Genomic DNA, 18,124 nt, shown 5'->3' with positions numbered 1-18,124 from the left:
GGTAAGGTCTTTTTGCTTACTAATATAATCCCAACTTGTGATATCTTCTATGCCAAAAAGGCTTCATGCATTATATATCCTCGGGTTACTACGGGTAAAACTTTATGCATGAGGAGAGAGCAGAGAGTTAACTTATCCATGTTCTGTTGTATTTCAATTTAATTTCCCAGATTATTCAAGCACTATAGAGCTTGATATAGTTGTTATGACCACTTGGCAATATAAATAAATATATGATGCCACACAACACAAGCAAATAAAATATAGAGCTAAATAAAATTGTTTACGAAGGTTGTGTTATGATGTGACTTTAGGGGCTTGAATAACCCACCACAATCTACGCGAGTACAAGCTCTAGTGTATGTGGCGTCAACGCGTGTGCGACCATCAGGGCTACGACAACACAACACGCCTTCGTAATAAGTGCAACAGGCAAAATTATTGCTCGATAATTGGGATACACGATAAATCCACGCAACGTGCGCAACAGGCGCAATTGTGGCTCGCGGCAGACAGACAGTGCCTACAGGGCATGCAAAAAATACGCGATTCAGCGATGACGGTCTGACTCAACGGGAGCAATCCGATTAATGGAGAGCGCGACATAGCAATCACATGACGCAGCCAAGTTCGAACGGCACAAATACCGCATCGTGTTGCCAGGGCGCAGCCAGTGCTCAGCCAATGCCATAACTCGGTCGATTACTAACGTAGTCTGATCGACGTGTTTGAATACCCACTATACAATTTAATCGCTCGACGTGAGTCCAAAAACTCAACATATCATAAATATTTAGAGCGATTTAAGTATGCACAGACAGTACGATATTGCCTTCACATGCATTCTAATATTTCTGCTATATATTTACCACCGAGAATAGAGTAGGAAGATAATACTAGAATTAATACATGAGCATAACACATCATGTGTAAAACACAATTTTCCATATTTAAGTATGCATTGTCTCAAATATTTAGTTGTAATCATGCTGGCACGAGCCACTCCCATCTCAGTTTTTTTTCAACAGCTCATGTTATGTATGGAGGGTAGACAGTTAGAACACATGCAAAAGGAATATACGGCAATAAAAAAACTAAAATAGAAATAAAAATATGACGCTCACAGCCTGCTGGGCTGGGAATCCAACGAGCATCTCTCGCCTAGTCAAATCATGCAGGGGTGCGGCCACATACACGTCAATCACCTCGCGCATGTGGAGTTAGAAACGCGGTAGTTTGCGTTAGTTTGTGTTGCATGCGGACATGCAGGACCCGCTCAACCAGCACTACTGTAACACCCTAAAGTTCAAGCTTGTGAAAATAAGGAAAATTTCCCAAAGGTTTTAAATCAAAACACCTTTCCTGAAGAATATTCATACTTTTGAAGTTACTGTTCCCAAAATGAATTTTTTTTTGACTAAGATAAAAGATACTTAGATAAACTAAATTATCTTTGGATTGAATTATATAGAAGAATTATGATTAAGCTATTTCTTAAATATATAATCTACGATATAAATTATATTTCTCTAAAAAAATTCATAAGGTGTGAACATTTCTCTATTTCAGGATTGGAATCATGTATAAAAAAACTAAAATAAAACAAATAAATAAAATATATTTTTTCATTCATGCTGGAGATTTTGTGTACATGTAGTTTATATTGGAGTCTTAAAACTAAATTTTATTTAGTTTGAATTTGTAAATTAAATAGAAATCTGAAAATAGAATTAGCAAATAGAATAGAAATGAGAAGAAAACAAACGCACACTTATCCTTCCGTTGGGCCATTCCCTTGGCTCTAGCCAGCCCACACGTCTTTGCCATGTGTGATATTTTTCCTATTTCTTTATTCCCTTGCCGGAGATTGCATCATGGTGACCTCATGAATGATCTCATCCAAGCTTGTTTTCACGGATTGTGGCCAAATGTGTACGCGCATTATCTCTGGCAAGTGGGACAACATTTGCATCAGGGGCTTCTCGAAGCCGGACTTGCAGCAAAAATTGTAACAGACGCCAGACAAATCGGAGGAGGGGGTTACGATACTGAGCCCCCTTGGCTTATATAAACTACACTCATCGTCCGGTCGAGTCCATCGTCCTTGCAAGCCTCCATAAAAGCCAGCCGTAGGGCCATAGCTCCTCTCCCGTTTCAAGTCTCTGTTGAGCCAAGTCGTGTGGTTGAGAGCCCGTCGTTGTCGGGAGATAAGTTGTGAGGGGTAGAAGGTCAGGTGCTAGAACTTGCCGATGCTTTGGGGTTCGTCGAAGGACGTTAAAGAGCGCCGAAGCCTTGGTGAGTTTTCTCCATAGTCTGAAGTTCGGCGCCGAGCTGTTGCAGCAAGGGTCGACGTCATCGCGGTCTCGTCGCCGGTGAGCAACTCTCTCGTTGTGTTGTTGTTTTCTCTGTTTATGTTTTTGGGTGCGACCGCAGACGATTTAGTATTCGGTAGTACGACGACGTCGCGTTATGGCCAGGCAGAGTGCCGTCGTGGCCAGCGATGGCTTTTGTGCCTGGTTAAACGGGGAGATAAAAGGGAGAGGGAGAGCTGGGAGGAGGTAGAAGATAGTGACACCTAGCTCCTATATAGTGTGTCTATTTATCCCATAATTCTTTATGTGACTCCGATCTAGCCAATTAAATCGTTACATGTGACCTATTTCTGTGCAACCCTACTAATTTATTAAAAAAAGTGATACCTTATGGGTCAAATAATTTTGTTTAATCTGTTCAAGTTGTGTTAGGTTCATATTAATTTTTGCGTAACGTAGTAGTAACTTTGTTTTAATTATGCCGCATGTTTTAATTAATTAATTAATTAATTATTTGTTTAATTAATGTTAATTAGCTATACAATCTAGTTAGTCTAATTTATAGTTGTAACATACGTTTATTATAAATAATTTTTAAATTGATTAATATCAACTCAGATATTCTAAACTTAATACATGCTCAGTTCAAATGCAACATCTATTAGATTTATTGCGCCTGAAAATATCGTTTTATCCATAACTTTTTCGTTTTAACTCCGATTTTAGTCGTTCTCAAACCCACGATCTCGTAGCATCGCGCAGCTTATTATTATACGGTTTGTTCTTATGTTTTGTGTGATGTTAATTTTGTCTATACACTATTTGTTTGTATTGCTACGACTAGCGCGAGGTTACGAGTCATCTGAAGATCATCCTGGTACCTGGAATCTCAAGTCCCAGGCAAGTTGTGCCCTTGATCACTTCTTTTTACCTATTCATGTTCTGATTAATCATAATGATCTGCATAGGTTAATTTTGATGGGACCCAATAGGTTACCCTAGTTTGTCTATCTTTATACCTTGTTTACCACTGAACTTTTTGGGTAGTACTTGCTAGTGCTTTATGTGGTTTTGGGTATGAAGATACATTACTCATGATTATACTTTTGTTATCCGTTGTTATTTATCGTTCATGATAAGATCATTATGTTAATTGGAACATGCAGCGACCACCCGGGAAAACAGTGCTACCACAAGGGTATAATGGGACGCCCTTGGCTGATTAATTAGGAAAGCTAGTGGAGGACTACCTTACCCGAAAGGGGCAAGGGCAGTAGGGGAGTGGTCAGTGTAGGGAGGCCCTCGGGAGGATTTTGCTGCGATGGCGGTCCTGCAAGGGATTCCTGCATTGGAGCTTCCTATAAACTGTAGCGGGTTTTCTGAAGCTAGTGGAACTTTGTAAAGGCCTCGTAGTGTTACCCTGCCTCGCCTCCTCGGTAGAGGTGTATGGGAAGTCGCGATCCCTTGGCAGATGGGTAACATGACTTGTGGGTAAAGATGCGCAACCTCTGCAGAGTGTAAAACTGGTATACTAGCCGTGCTCACGGCCATGAGCAGCTCGGACCCTCACATGATTAAATTATGGAACTTAAACTCAATTTGTCATATGCATTGCATCGCAGGTGATGTTGTTACTTCTGTTCTGCTACTTAATTGGGTTTGGTATTTACTTATACTTAGTAATTGCTAATAAAATTTTGACCAACTTTAAAAGCAATGCTCCGCTCTAACCATTCTCTTTGGTAAGCCTTACACTTCACATGAGCTCCCACCCTTGGCGAGTTCATGCACATTATTCCCCACAACTTGTTGAGCGATGAACGTATATGAGCTCACTCTTGCTGTCTCACACACCCCACAGGTCAAGAACAGGTACCGCAAGATGAGGCGCATGGAGGTTGCTGCGATGTGTTCGTGAGAGGTCTAGGCTGTCGTCTCCCAGTCAACTTTGGGTTGCTGGACCGTTGTCTCCTTATATGTAATTATTTATTTTGTATAGAACTCCTATTATATAGTAAAGTTGTGACATTCGATCCTGTGCCATGAATCATCATATGTGTGAGACTTGGTCCCAGCACACCTGGTGATTATGTTCGCGCCCGGGTTTTGAACCCCTAAAATCCGGGTGTGACAACTACGGAGTTATTGGTTGGTAGTTTGGCACACGAAAATAGGAACAGTAGATCTATATATCAGGTCGGTACGCGCGATGTGGCCAGCAGAGCCGCCGCCGGCGTACTGTTTTTTTCAAGACGAACAGTAGATCTATATATTTCATACCATGTTTCTTGATTCTGCGAATGGAAACGAAGCCTGTCGCGTAGGACAGTTCGGCAAGGCCAAAGACCTGCCGGCGTGACGAAGAGTTGACGCAGATCTGATCTCGCAGCAACGTCGAGGTAGAGCGTGCTGATAACGTGTTGAGAAATACGTTACCACGGATCACCAGATCCGCTCCCTTCCCTCCCGTCAGCAGTAGAGGCGCAAGAAGATGTAGAGAACTCGTCTCCCTTCCCATAAGCACGACAGAGGAAACACACGAGACACTGGATATAGAGTTGGACCTCTGGCCTCTTTCTGATCTCTCTTCCATATAAGGGGTACAAGTTCTATATATAGAGACGCGATAGCCCTCAGGGCTATATTCGGTATTTGCCCACATAACCCTTAATTAGGGTTTCTCAACAGTTTCTTCCGCTCCCACTTGCGGGCCGCAGCCATCGTCTTCGTGCAGCTGCTGACAAAGCGGTCGAGCGCGTGAGGTGGTCGTGCGTGCGCCTCTGCCCGGTTCCGGCTCCGCTTGCAAAACACGCGAAGTTTTAGGAGGCCCCGGTCTAACAAGCTGCCGTTGTCCATGATGGCGACGGGGACGTGTGTGCTGTCGTGGCCACTGTCGACTTTGCAGCTGTTTTTTTTTTTTTTTACCCTCACGCGTTGAAGTCGAAGGCAGGACAAGAGAAGCGCGGAGAAATTCGCGTCGGAGGGCTGGGAGCGCCGCAGACTGGCCCGCGTCCTGATCTCGGAAGCCGCAGCCCAGCCCACACACATTGGTCATCGACTCGTGGTCCAGTCGTGTTACTCCTGGGCCTGAACCAGAACTCGTGGGCCGACAGGCACGCAAAGCACCTGACGCGCTGGGTCGTTGGGCCTTGAGCAGGACACGAGGACCACGAGGGCCTTGACCTGACGTGGTGCTGCTTTTGGAGTGCAGAGGAGAGCGGAAGGCCTTCCCTGCTCCGGCTGCCGCCAGGACAGGAGGGCTGGATGGAGGTCGACCGAGAGGGGAGAAGCAAAAAAAGAGTTCCCAGGCAGGTAAACAACTCGCGCCACAGCTAAACACTAGGCAGAAGAATCCCAGAGCATCGCGGTGCAGCAGCATTCATGGTGAGCTAGCTACAAGACAGCAATAGATCACGGCTACGATATAGCCCCCCTGGAACTGGAATCAAAACATGCCCAAACTACCAATAATATCATGGATGCTGTACCTACATTTGGAACCAACAACCAAGCCTGCAGGCAGCAGGATGATACACGGACCGCCGGCAACCAACATGCACGCGCGCGCATAGTGGCTCGCACTGTGCTCAGCTAGCTGCAGGCCAGGCCAGCGCTGCGCTGCTAGACTGGACAGGCCGGGGACGGGGTCAGGCTTCTCCAAGAAACGACAGACATGACAAAGTTCGGGGGGCACCAGTACTAGTACTAGTACAGTAGTACTACTGCACTAGCAGACTAGCAGTGCCCAGCCCCCTGCTTGATGCATGTGACCGGCTGACACACGGGGCGGGCGCTTTGCGCTGGCTCTCGCCTGTCTTGCATTGCCTTGCCTTGCCTTGCCGCCGATGGGTTTTCAGATTCCACCAGAATCTAGGTCAAAGCCTAGATTCCCCGACCCCGACCGTGTGGCGATGGGGGAAGCAAGCGTTCAGATTCCACCGCTTGAGGCCCCCCCAGCTTCACCACAAAAGGCAGAGAGAGAGACAGAGGAGAGGGAGTAGACTCCAAGAGCAAGCTAGGAGTATGCATGCGTATACGGACTAGTGGTACTAGCAGTGTGCATATTCTTCTCTCTCACACACACACTTCAGCTCGAAGACACAGCCGCCCGGTCCGTTCTAGCGTCCAGAAGAACCATCGACGACGACCCATCCATGTGGGTGAGGGTGCGAACAGGCACAACTAGGGATGGCAACGGGTTTGAAACCCGCGGGTAGATGGTTTTCAAACCCGCCTCCGCGGGTTTAATATTAAACCCGCACCCGTACCCGTTACCCGCGACGGGTACAATATGCTACCCATACCCGCGACCCGCGGGTGCCACAAACCCGCGGGCACATAATTATACACATATATTTATACATATATCATCTATATATACATATATTTATACACACATATAACTATACATATACAAATATGTATATATATAATATACACACATATAAAATTACATATATACACACATATATATATATACATACATACATATATATATATATATATATATATCCATTGCGGGTACGCGGGTTTGCGGGCACGGGTATAACATTTTCATACCCGCGAGAAAAAAACTCGTCGGATTGAGAATCAAACCCGCACCCGTACCCGCGGGTACAAACTCACACCCAAACCCGCACCCTATAGGGTTTTTACCCGCGGGCACGCGGGTAAAATGTGCCCGTTGCCATCCCACAGCGGAGATCACAGATCATTGGTGGCAAAACGCTGGTGGCCAATGGCAGGCCCGTCTTTTGTATAAAATGACTCGACGGAAAGATGCACGGGAACCTCTTGCTCTTGGGCCACACCACGTGAAGACCGAAAAAGGCGCTGTCCGTCCATCACGGTGTGCGATGCCTGGCCTGCCGGGATTCTACAAAATATAGTATAATAATAATAAGTAGCACCAGACGTAGAACAAAGTTATTCTCCTTTTTTTACATTTATAATAAATAAATATATATATATATATATATATAGCAGCAGCGGCAGGATCTACAAAAAGAAGTCCAGCTGATAATTATTGGCTACTCCGGCTGTGTACTCGCTAGCTCGACGGGTAAACCGTGTGCTGCGCGCTCTTCACTGCACCATGCATCTGATCAACTATAGCTACACTCCACGCAACGCAAGCTAGCCGACTCGACAGCATACGGGTCGGACGCATATATGCCCATGCAATGCATGCACGGCCTGGTTGGCTGGGGAAGCCTTGGCCATTTTCTACTTCGGGTTCTCGGGCAAGGTAGCTAGGCTACTAGGCAGTAGCGCCGCGCCACGCCGTGGGGCCCGGCGATGGGCGTACTTGCGGCCGGTGGGGATTGGCCGCGCGCCAACCGAGGTGGGAGCCCGGAGCTAGCCGCCCCCCGCCCGTCAGGCGTGCACGCCGACAGCGGCGCGGGCGCACCGGCTGAGCAGTGAGCACTGAGCAGGCATTCAGCAGGCGAGAGTACTCTGACGCGTCTTGTCCCGGTCCGAGTCCGGTCCCGTCCCGTCCCATCAGCGCGCGTCCGGCGTCCCTTCACAAGACTCGACGGCGAAACGCGACGTGCGCGCAAGCAGCACATGCCACGCGACGCACCAAAGGCCGGCCGGCCGGCAGGCAGGGTGGTACTGGTACAGCGTCGATCCACCACGCGACCCGGCCCGGCCCCCGGGCACCAGGCGTTGCGGTGGCGGGGGCAGCGGCGAGGCGTAAAGGAGCGCGGCTGACTCGACCGGAGAGGAAAGGGCGTACTCTACAGCAGTGGCGAGGGGCCGGGCCGACGGAACCCACGGCAAGCCGAGCGGAGCGGAGGTGCCTCTCGCTTTTGCCTGGCGTCGATTACTGGGATCCCGTGTCGTTTTTCTCGAACCAGAACGCATGGCTCGTCTTTTTATCGCGCGGTACCCGCGGCCTGATCGCGGTTTGTACTCATCCAAGTGTGCTTTAACCGTCGCATTCTCGAAGAGGACATCAATATCGTTTGGTGTCTCCAACTGCTATTAAGGCTAATCACAGTGAGAATTTCATTTCTCTATTTTCAAAAATGTCATGTCAGTTTTATGGATGAATGAAACATCCTCTCTCAATAGAGAGTTTCATCTCACTGTTTCATATGTCAACATACTTCTTAAATGCTGCATATAAATAATCAATAGGATTTACTCAATTATATGAAGATGAAACAAAACACTCTCAGTGGAGGTTTCACACAGTTTTCAAGACCTTGGAAACGAGTTAACATGGTTTCATCCCCATGAAACTCCATGAAACTCTTCCTTATTAAATGTTATGACATGTCATCAAATAGCTGATGTGGCAGGCTAATTAATACGTGAAACACCTCATAAAATCTCTATTGTGATTAACCTAATGTACTCGGCTCGGTGCCGGTTGATCTAACATATATTAGAATCAGTTGTAGGCTCAGCCAATATTACTGTACATGCTTTATAAAGTCTCTACCTCCTTCAGTTGGTACTACAAGAGCAGGGAGATCCACTTGTTACTTGTTTTTGTTTATATTTTTTTAAATTGTGTGGTTGATTATATTTATACCCAAATAAATCTCTAGAGGTCTTTTTTTTTCAGGTTCCCGCCAATAGACCTTTAGCACCGATTCTTTGTATGAACCAATACTAAATGCCCCTTATAAATTCGGTCTTCCATGTTTTCTTCTCATTCTCAATTTTCTTCTGGTGCCCTACACAGTGGACCCATCGAGCCCTCTCACCGCACCGCCACGGAATGTTTTAAGCACCCTCTAATAAGCTTAATAAATTTTATGTAACTGGCCTTATAAACAGATGGGAAACGTCACGTAGTAAACAAGGCGAAACAACTGCTACATTGGCTGGTAAATAGGCAGAGGACTATGGAGGAAATAAACTACTCATAAAACTTGAGAGTGTTTTGTCTAGAGATGGTAATAAGGACCCGATCTCCGATTCCCTGCGGGGAATTCCTCTATTAGGGGATGGGGATGACAAAGTTTCTTCCCCTATGGGGATTTAAACGGGAAAAAATTCTCTCTCGATAGGTAAACAGGGATGGGGACGAGGAAGCATTCTCTGTCTCCGTTCCCGCGGGGACCCGTTAAACTTACATATGACAATGTTTTCATGTAATAGTTAATGGTAAAAATAAATAATGATCTTGTCAAGAGATCATCCGTTGTTCAAATGTGTTTATTTTAATGTACATATAATGATTTTTACATCTAACAATATGTATAAGTGACGATGTTTTATATTAATAATAAATAGAGTAGATTTAATTATAATTTAAGCGGGGACGAGGATCCCGATGGGGATGGAGAAAAATATCCCCGCAAACATTCGTGGGATCCCTACAGAATAATCTTTTCGTTGCGGAGACAAGGAGCTACAATCCGACAGAGAATTCACCATTGTCATCCCTAATTTGGTCATATATGGAGCCGAGGACTCATGTCCTTCACAAATACTGAATGCGTATGTGCGTGCTATATATTTTTATTTGCGAGACACATTTATCCCCTCTCTATATATCGGCAGTCGTTCAGCGGTCTGTGTCAACACGATCTTCCAATACAAACTAATAAAATCAAGCTACAAGTAAAGTTTTCAAATATCAAACTAGCTGATGCCTGGAGTTCGATGAACAAACATATCGGTTTCAATTTGGTACCTAAAGTCCAATTAAGATCCTGCTCACTAGATCTAGGAATACAAAATGCATTTGTCTTGGCTGTTAAGGAAACGGAGCCAGCAGAACCATGGTCCGTTTTTATTTTTTGGCAAGAAAAGGCGCTTTTAATCTGTTGCTGGTGCAAACTAAAGAAGGGAAAAGGCGAAACAAAAAAAAAGGGAAGGCTGGAGGAGGTGGGTGCAGCAGCAGAAAACGATGGGTACTTGGGCGGGCGACGTGGAAAGCGGCCGCGTTCTTTTACACGGCGATGGTTTTGCCATCCCTTCGCTTTTTTTCCCACCTCCTTTTTTCCCACCGCGCGTTTGCGAGCTCGAGCCGATTGCGACGGGGGTCTGGAGATCTCAGGTTCTCGGTGCCGAGTCCGTGAGCAGATAAAATTTCTTTGGGTCTTTCCATCTCAGATACGCATGGCACGCAACGCAGCAGTGTCTGCGAGTTGAGCAAGGGTTCAGTTTAATGATACCTCTAAGCATCCTTTTGGACGGGCCTGACCTACCTATCCTATCCCCATCTTTCCGACCCATGAACAGGATTACCAATGTCAGTATGCTGTGTGTTGCTGCAAGTACGCACATTATTTATTATTTTAGTTACATGATTAGTACATCTTTTGGTGAGGAGTACCAGACAGATTAGTAATTAACAGCGTAAAAGCTAGAACAGATATTGCCCAATGAAAGCTGCTGAGTGGCCAACTTAGGTGTCAGAGAATTATATGTTAGTTGACCCTTCTTCCTTTTTAAGCTGTTTCCTCTGTACTAGTAGATTAGTACAATATAGTTATTAGACAACACTTGACAGCAAGAAGAATCAGAACAGACGGTTCCTAACATGTGAGTCAGAAGCAGGGTCCTTGACATGTAGGCCTCCGTTGGGCCGAGCTCTAGTTCCTCAAAAACAGTTCGGACTCTAGATTTTTTAAGGGATCGGAGCCATTTTGCTACTTGTTTGATAAAATAGATTCTCTCCGCGTTTCTTTCTAATTATGTATGGGAAAAATATAGGTGGAGCCGATAAAAACCAGGTTTTTAGTGCTCTAGCTCTCAACAAAAAAAGACTCTATTTTTTTTAGGGTTTATCGGCGAGCCGTCGTTTTTCATAATCGTTTGATACAACTTTACGATAAGCTTGAGTTAGAGCCGTCTAAAGAGCCATATCAAAGGCACCCATAATCGTGCGTTTAGGCATATACAAATTTATACCTTGGATGTCGTATATAGGAGTGTTTAGTTTATAGGGACTAATTTTTAGCCTTTACATTTTATTCTATTTTAGTTCTTAAATTGATAAATATGGAAACTAAAACTCTATTTTAGTTTTTGTATTTGAAAATTTAGAGAATAAAATAGAATAAAATGAATAAACTAAAAACCAGTCACTATAAACCAAACACCCCGTAATCAGTCTCATCCTAGGACCCTTAAAAACAAAGAATATTATAACACTACCGCAATCAGGTTCTTTGGCGAGTGCTCGGCGCTTTATCGAGTGCCACTCTCGGCGAACTAAGACTCTCGACACAGACCTAGTTTACCGAGGGTAAAACACTCGGCATAGAAAGACACTCGGCAAAGGAGTCTTTGCCGAATGTCAAGCTCTCGGCGAAACACGGCACTCGGCAAAGAACCGTCAGCAACCGTCTATAGTTGACGACCGTTAACTTTGTCGAGTGTCAGGCGTTGACACTCACCAAACACTCGGTAAACCTTTATTTTGCCGAGTGTCTTTCCTTGACACTCGATACAGTATATTTGTTTTTCTTTTTTCTCCAAACGTTTTGTGGTGTGTTGCTACAATATCGAAGTGTTTGCTGAAACTATTAGATTTAGTTCGTTTAATTGTTTTGGAGGGAAAATCCTCCGACCGGGTGGCAGAGTGCACCCGCCCTGATCTTAAGATGAGGATGGGACCTAGGGATTGCATGAATAGCTGGAAGAACACGAGAGCACAAGGGTTAGAATGGTTCGGGCCGTCGGAGCGTAATACCCTACATCTACTATGAGTTGTATTATCTGGGAATCTCCGTGTGTTTTATTGCCTAGGAGTCTCTTTGTGTTATTGTGAGGTTGTCTACTACCATGTGTGTGCCTTCCCTTTTATAGCCTAAGGGAGGCATCACATGGTGACTGAGCGCCAACAAGTGGGCCTCGTAATCTATTGCTAGATATAGAGTAAGTGGAGCGTCGGTCCGTGGAGAACGGATATCTTCTCCTCGTCGTATAGATCTCTTAGCTTGTCGTGCCCTTGACCCGTTTAGTCAGAGTAGGGTATAAGTGTAGGTTGCGAAGAATTTGTTAACAAATGCGTAGCCATTGTTATTATGGCTTCCTGAAACCCATTGGCATGTAGAAGAAGTCATCTCCCTGGGCGGAGGAGACGACTCCATCTACTATGGAGCATATCTGCCGATCGTCGGCGACGACCTCGTTCGTGCTTGGCTTCCGGATGGCAGTGGCCACCTCGAATACCACTGTGCTCTGTTGGGGTTTGACGCTTGTGACCCTGGGCATCACAAGGCCTAGAGGAGCGCCAACAGCGGTAACCCCAAGCATCATGCTTGAGGTTTCCCCCGCTTTCTGCCTGATGGTGTTGGCACGACTGTTGAGGTGCCACCTAAGAACGATGGCAAGCATCTTGAGGCGTTGCTTTTTCGCCTTTCGCCAAATGTTGGTGAATCCACCTCTACCGAGCTTGTCGATGGATGAGTGGGATGTCATCAGCAAGGGGCCAGGCTAAGCGCCCCGCCTCTACCTGGCGCGTTAAATGTCGGACTAAGACGAGGACCGACGGTGTAGGATTTGGCGCTAGTAGGATGAACTCAAGGACACACAGAGTGTTAGATTTGTTTGTGTGCGGGGTTTGGACCGTACATCCGTTGTAAGTTGTATTGTCTAGGAGTCTCCGTGTGTTTTATTGCATAGGAGTCTCTGTGTGTTCTTGTGAGGTTGTCTATTACCTTATGTGTGCCTTCCCTTTTATAGCCCAAGGGAGGCATGTACATAGTGCCCGAGCCCCAACAAGTGGGCCTAGATATGGAGTAAGTGGAGCGTCGGTCCGTGGATAATGGATATCTTCTCCTCGTCGTGTAGATCTCCTGGCTTGTCGTGCCCTTGACTCGTCTAGTCGGAGGAGTGCATAGGAGTATATTGCGGCGTAGGCTAATGCGCTATCACACGTAGGGGTGCTCAGGCGTTGTTGTCCTATCTTCTCCGCCTGTCTCCTTTCGTAAAATTTGACAGTGCTTCGTAAAAGTTGTCACACACCATGTCGCCCACCGGGAAACTAAAACTCATCCAACAACGGGCCAGCCGATTACATCCAGTCGTACCAGGCTATGGTTAGCGGCAGCCGGTCGCAACTAGTCATGGCTGCATCACTGTCAACCACGACTAGTCAACAATCAGCCGATGTTCGACACCGTTGGTTGTCCATCAGCCGTGAGGGAGGGGTTGGAGCAGTCCTAGTGAATTTATTCTAGATGGACCAAATCTACTATATCAGAAGTTTCTAGTGGATCAAGAACGACATACCATGCTTTTTGATTTGGTTGATGAAAACAAAGCCTATCATGTATGACAATTTGACAAGGCCGAAAATCTGCCATTTTGATAAAGAGTTGTGTAGGTTAGATCTGCAACAATAGAGTAGTATCGACGATGTACTGAGTAACGATATCATTGTATATTGCAGATTCAGGTTACGGAACCCTGTAATCAGTAATAGAGACGTGAGATTCTCGATTCCTTTTACGGGACGGCATGAGCATAAAGAGAGATACAAGACAATAATAGAGAAACTCCTCTTTTGTTGGTTATTACGAGAGTGGTAGAAAAGTAGAATCTCTTTATGCTTATGTATTAGCCGTAGTGTTTCTTGACACTATGTTCATGCACATGTAGACCTACACCTACCTTCGCCCATGCCCAGTTGCCGTTGCATGCTACGAAACAAATCAATTCGGCGAGGGAGGCGGGCCATCATGCACCAATGCGGCTGCGGCCTACTAAGCAGCCCGGCGACCACCCCCGGCCCAGACGTCGGCTCCACTCGGGATACTACGTGGCAGGCCCTCTGGGCCCACCCCCGAGCTATAAGTACGCCGCACTCCTACTACTCCCAACTCGCATCGCATCCGCCCACATCTCAAGCCCTGAGAAGCCCGCACACTCCCCCAGGTCCCTGAGGCTAACTGCGTTCGTCCCGTCCAAGTGCTTCGTGTTGGGACGATCGAGAAAGTCGCCGGGTTTGCCTCCCACGAGCCTGCCCTGCTGCCTGGGGCCGCTGGTGAAGCGGAAGCACATGACGAACCAGGACGTGGTCGTGTCGGAGATGGGCATTGCGGCCGGGACCGCGCTGCCGGGCTCGAGCCCGGCCCTCCTGGCCTGCCGGGGCGCGGCGGCCGGCGCCATGTCCCTGCGGTACCTCGACCTGGCAGCGGCGGCGGCGCGCTCGGCCAGCTGCACCTGGGTCGAGGCCATGCGCGCCTCCTCGCCCACCCGCTCCCGCGCCGCCGCCGACGTCGACGAGCTCACGGCCTGGATGGTGACTCCACTTTGCCTCTCGTCTTCTTGACACGCGTCGGGAGCTTGCACGCGCGCGCGCGCGTGCATGGCTTGTTGCCTCCAGGTACGATGCTAACCCTGTTTCTCTCGCAGAGGAAGCACCCGTCGGCGCTCGGGAAGTTCGAGCAGATTGCCAGCGCGTCCCAGGGGAAGAAGGTCGTCATGTTCCTAGACTACGACGGCACGCTCGCCCCCATCGTCGCCGACCCGGACGCCGCCTACATGAGCGACGTGGTGAGGCCTCCGATCCTGCTGCTCTCCCCGGCACATACAACCTTTTCATGGCGGCCGGACGAAAGCTCACGCTCGGCTCACCCTCGACCTCGACTGACGTTTCCCCCCTTGCGCTGTACTGGTCCGCAGATGAGAGCGGCGGTGCGCGACGTCGCGAAGCACTTCCCGACGGCGATCGTGAGCGGGCGCTGCCGCGACAAGGTACATTGCCTGCGCCACTCGTCTCAGCGCCGCAAACACTTGACAAGCTCGCGCGTGCGCTTGGGTGCGTGCATAGGCCATTGGCTGATTTGTTGGCTTTCTTCTTCGTTCTGGCGCGCGCGTGCACAGGTGCGCAGCTTCGTCGACCTGTCGGAGCTCTACTACGCCGGCAGCCATGGCATGGACATCGAAGGACCAAGCTCCAATGTACGCTCGCACGCTAGAGCTCTTATCTCCTTCGATTGATTGAGTTGGTCGGAGACTAGCTCTCCATGACTGTCGTGTAATCAAATCTTGCCCTCTCATTCCAACCCTCTCCAGCCCGAGTCAGTTCTGTGCCAACCTGCGAGCGAGTTCCTCCCCGTGATCGACGAGGTACGCTGCGTGCTGCTTGCTAGAGTCGTCGATTAGAAGTAGAAGCACACTTGTCCACTTGCGCTTAGCTTGTGAAGTCCAGCCGATGCACGAGGAGATTAACAATAATGGCCGCGCACGCGCGCGGTGAATCCGCATTTTTTCCCGTCAGGTGTACAAGGCGCTGGTGGAGAAGACGAAGTCCACGCCTGGCGCCAAGGTGGAGAACAACAAGTTCTGCCTGTCCGTGCACTTCAGATGTGTAGATGAAAAGGTACCCCCCATCTTTGGATGCCAAGTTGCATCGACCACGCGCGCGCGGCTAGTTTATTCCCACCAGCTCTGTACCTGTCTTATAGTTAACACTTGTCTCTTCCTTGCTGCAGAGATGGAACGCATTGGCCGAGCAGGTCAAGGCAGTGATCAAGGACTACCCCAAGCTAAAGCTCACTCAAGGCAGGAAGGTAATTAGCTAGACTTGACCGGAAACACATGTACGGCATAGCTGATTGGCTGTCCTTGTCCTTGCTTAATAATACAAGTACTAGCTAGCTGGCTAGTGAGTACTACTAGTGAAGATCAGAAACTGAGCAAGACTGCTGGAACTTTTGGCGCGTGCATCAGGTTCTGGAGATCCGTCCGAGCATCATGTGGGACAAGGGCAAGGCCTTGGAGTTTCTGCTCGAATCGCTCGGTACGTGCGTTACGACAAAACAAAGCCCACCCCCCGCCCCGCCCCGCCCTTGTCTATTTCGGCCGTGTCGTCCACAGTTGCTGCTCTCGTTTCGCCTGCAGTTTTTATTCAGTACCTGCGCGCGTATCACACCTCCTGTCCAAACAAATCGCTGCTGGCTGATGCTGATGACACGCACACGCCGCCTATTTATTTTTTCCGGCTGCTGTCGCTCTCCAGGATTCGCCAGCTGCAGCGACGCCCTCCCGGTGTACATCGGTGACGACCGCACCGACGAGGACGCCTTCAAGGTGCTGAGGAAGAGGGGCCAAGGCGTCGGGATCCTCGTGTCCAAGTGCCCCAAGGAGACGAACGCCTCCTACTCGCTGCAGGACCCCGGCGAGGTCATGGACTTCTTGCTCCGCCTGGTGGAGTGGAAGCGGAAATCCACGACGACTCGGCCGCCGGTGTAGCTCTTGTTCTTGGTCGACTAGTCAATCGATGGACCGACCGATCGATCGAATGGGCGTCCAATCATGCGCGAAAACATACCCCACCACTGCAAGACCAATTTTTTTTTCTGTCTCTCTCTCTCCCTCTCTCTCCACTCTCTCTGACGATTCTTCAGCTTGTGGTGGCCTCCGAAACCGACGACTCGTGGTGGTTGCTGTGTTACATGTTCTTCGATTCCCTGACCACCGTGTGCTGCCGGCCTCCGCCACCACCGAGCGAGGAAAAAGGAGGCCGGCCGGCCGCACACAAAGCACAGCGTCACTGAAAGTGTTTTGAGCATGTTGGCGCTACTGTCGAATACAGTATCAGTAACCGGTTCTACTCCAAGGCAGTGTACTGTCCCCCCACCCCCATTATTCTCTCCTGTTGTTTTTGGCCCTAGCTTGTTCCCCATGACTCTGGAAGGCATCGTCGTCTATCTGCAAAGCTACCTGACGTCCTTGAATTGAAGAACCTTTGAAAGAAACAGAGAAGGTTCGGTAATTTCACTTCACCCCCAATTAATATAAGTATGTAACTATAGTAGCTGCTGTATGTCTAGGCACTGTTTACGCACCCTCTCTGTAAGATGTGTACTCCTGGTGAATGAATGTGAGATCCCAAGCAATGGAATTATATTCTGCAAATTATTTCGTGCCAACCAGTCTTTACAATTCCAATTCAGGGAAAAGAGAGAAAGAGAGCACCAATTAGCAACTACAACGGATTCTGAGACCATTGATTAAACAAGACTGCTAAGGTTTTGTTTGGGTAAAGAGGGATTGGAGTGAATTGAAGTGTATTGAAGGGATTGAAAGAGAAATTAGTTCATATTACACTTCGATACGTCTCATACCACTTCAATCCACTTCAATCCGAGATTGTCCAAACAAGGGGGGTTTTGTTTGGGATTATAATCTGACTAGATTATACAATCCAACATATTTTGAACTAACACTTAGTTGAGAATATATTGGATTATATAATCTAATCAGATTATAATTCCAAACAAACACCCCTAACCTTGACTTCACAACAAGCGAGACCAAGGTGAAGTCTCTTAGGAAAGTAGCTAGCTAGATGCATATGCCATGTTCCTTGTTTCTTCTTTCGATGATCGCATGACGATAAATGCATATACACGTGATGCAAGCATACAGCAAGCGTGATGAAGAGAGCTGGGAAAAAGGAGCTGGATCCCGCCGTACGACGACACCGGCCGCTCGATCGTAGCTAAGCTAGGGCGGCATGTGAGCAGCAGAGCTTGCTAGCTGCACGATCTCCACCACCCTGCCAGTTCTTACCATGACAAAGCTGTCTCCAAGACAATAGTATTATTACTACTTGCTGGATATATACGATCATGTGTGAGCTCTGGGCGCAGCTGATTCGTGTCGAGCAGCCGCGGTCACTGGGGTACGAACGCCTGATATTATATACGGCGACGAGCCCCTGAATACTTTTTGCGCGTGTATTGTACGATGGGGACAGCTCATTGACATGGCCATCGGTGTGCATATACATGGCAGAGATCTACACGCGCCTATACCACGCTGTGTTGTGGATCCCGTGATTCCTTCGTTCAGACGCCATACAAAACAATACAATAGGCCGCCGGCTC

The 18,124-nt window shown here is 47.8% G+C and overlaps 2 protein-coding genes across 2 annotated transcripts; one reads left to right on the top strand and one right to left on the bottom strand.

The window, feature by feature from the left end:
* Nucleotides 1–6,748: 6,748 nt before the first annotated feature.
* LOC100381726 (uncharacterized) lies at nucleotides 6,749–8,178 on the bottom strand. The gene has a single exon (NM_001174533.1). It carries the CDS (start codon nucleotides 7,880–7,882, stop codon nucleotides 7,565–7,567), a length of 318 nt encoding a protein of 105 aa, NP_001168004.1. The 5' UTR covers nucleotides 7,883–8,178; the 3' UTR covers nucleotides 6,749–7,564.
* A 5,951-nt stretch (nucleotides 8,179–14,129) lies between these two features.
* LOC100381600 (trehalose-6-phosphate phosphatase4) lies at nucleotides 14,130–16,685 on the top strand. The gene is made up of 9 exons (NM_001174419.1): nucleotides 14,130–14,529; nucleotides 14,643–14,783; nucleotides 14,913–14,984; nucleotides 15,114–15,191; nucleotides 15,306–15,359; nucleotides 15,511–15,612; nucleotides 15,725–15,802; nucleotides 15,963–16,032; nucleotides 16,252–16,685. Exons 1-9 carry the CDS (start codon nucleotides 14,287–14,289, stop codon nucleotides 16,482–16,484), a joined length of 1,071 nt encoding a protein of 356 aa, NP_001167890.1. The 5' UTR covers nucleotides 14,130–14,286; the 3' UTR covers nucleotides 16,485–16,685.
* Nucleotides 16,686–18,124: the final 1,439 nt, after the last annotated feature.

Source organism: Zea mays, chromosome 4, assembly GCF_902167145.1.
Source record: "Zea mays cultivar B73 chromosome 4, Zm-B73-REFERENCE-NAM-5.0, whole genome shotgun sequence".
Lineage (NCBI taxonomy): Eukaryota > Viridiplantae > Streptophyta > Magnoliopsida > Poales > Poaceae > Zea > Zea mays.
This window is presented reverse-complemented; position numbering and strand designations above follow the sequence as displayed.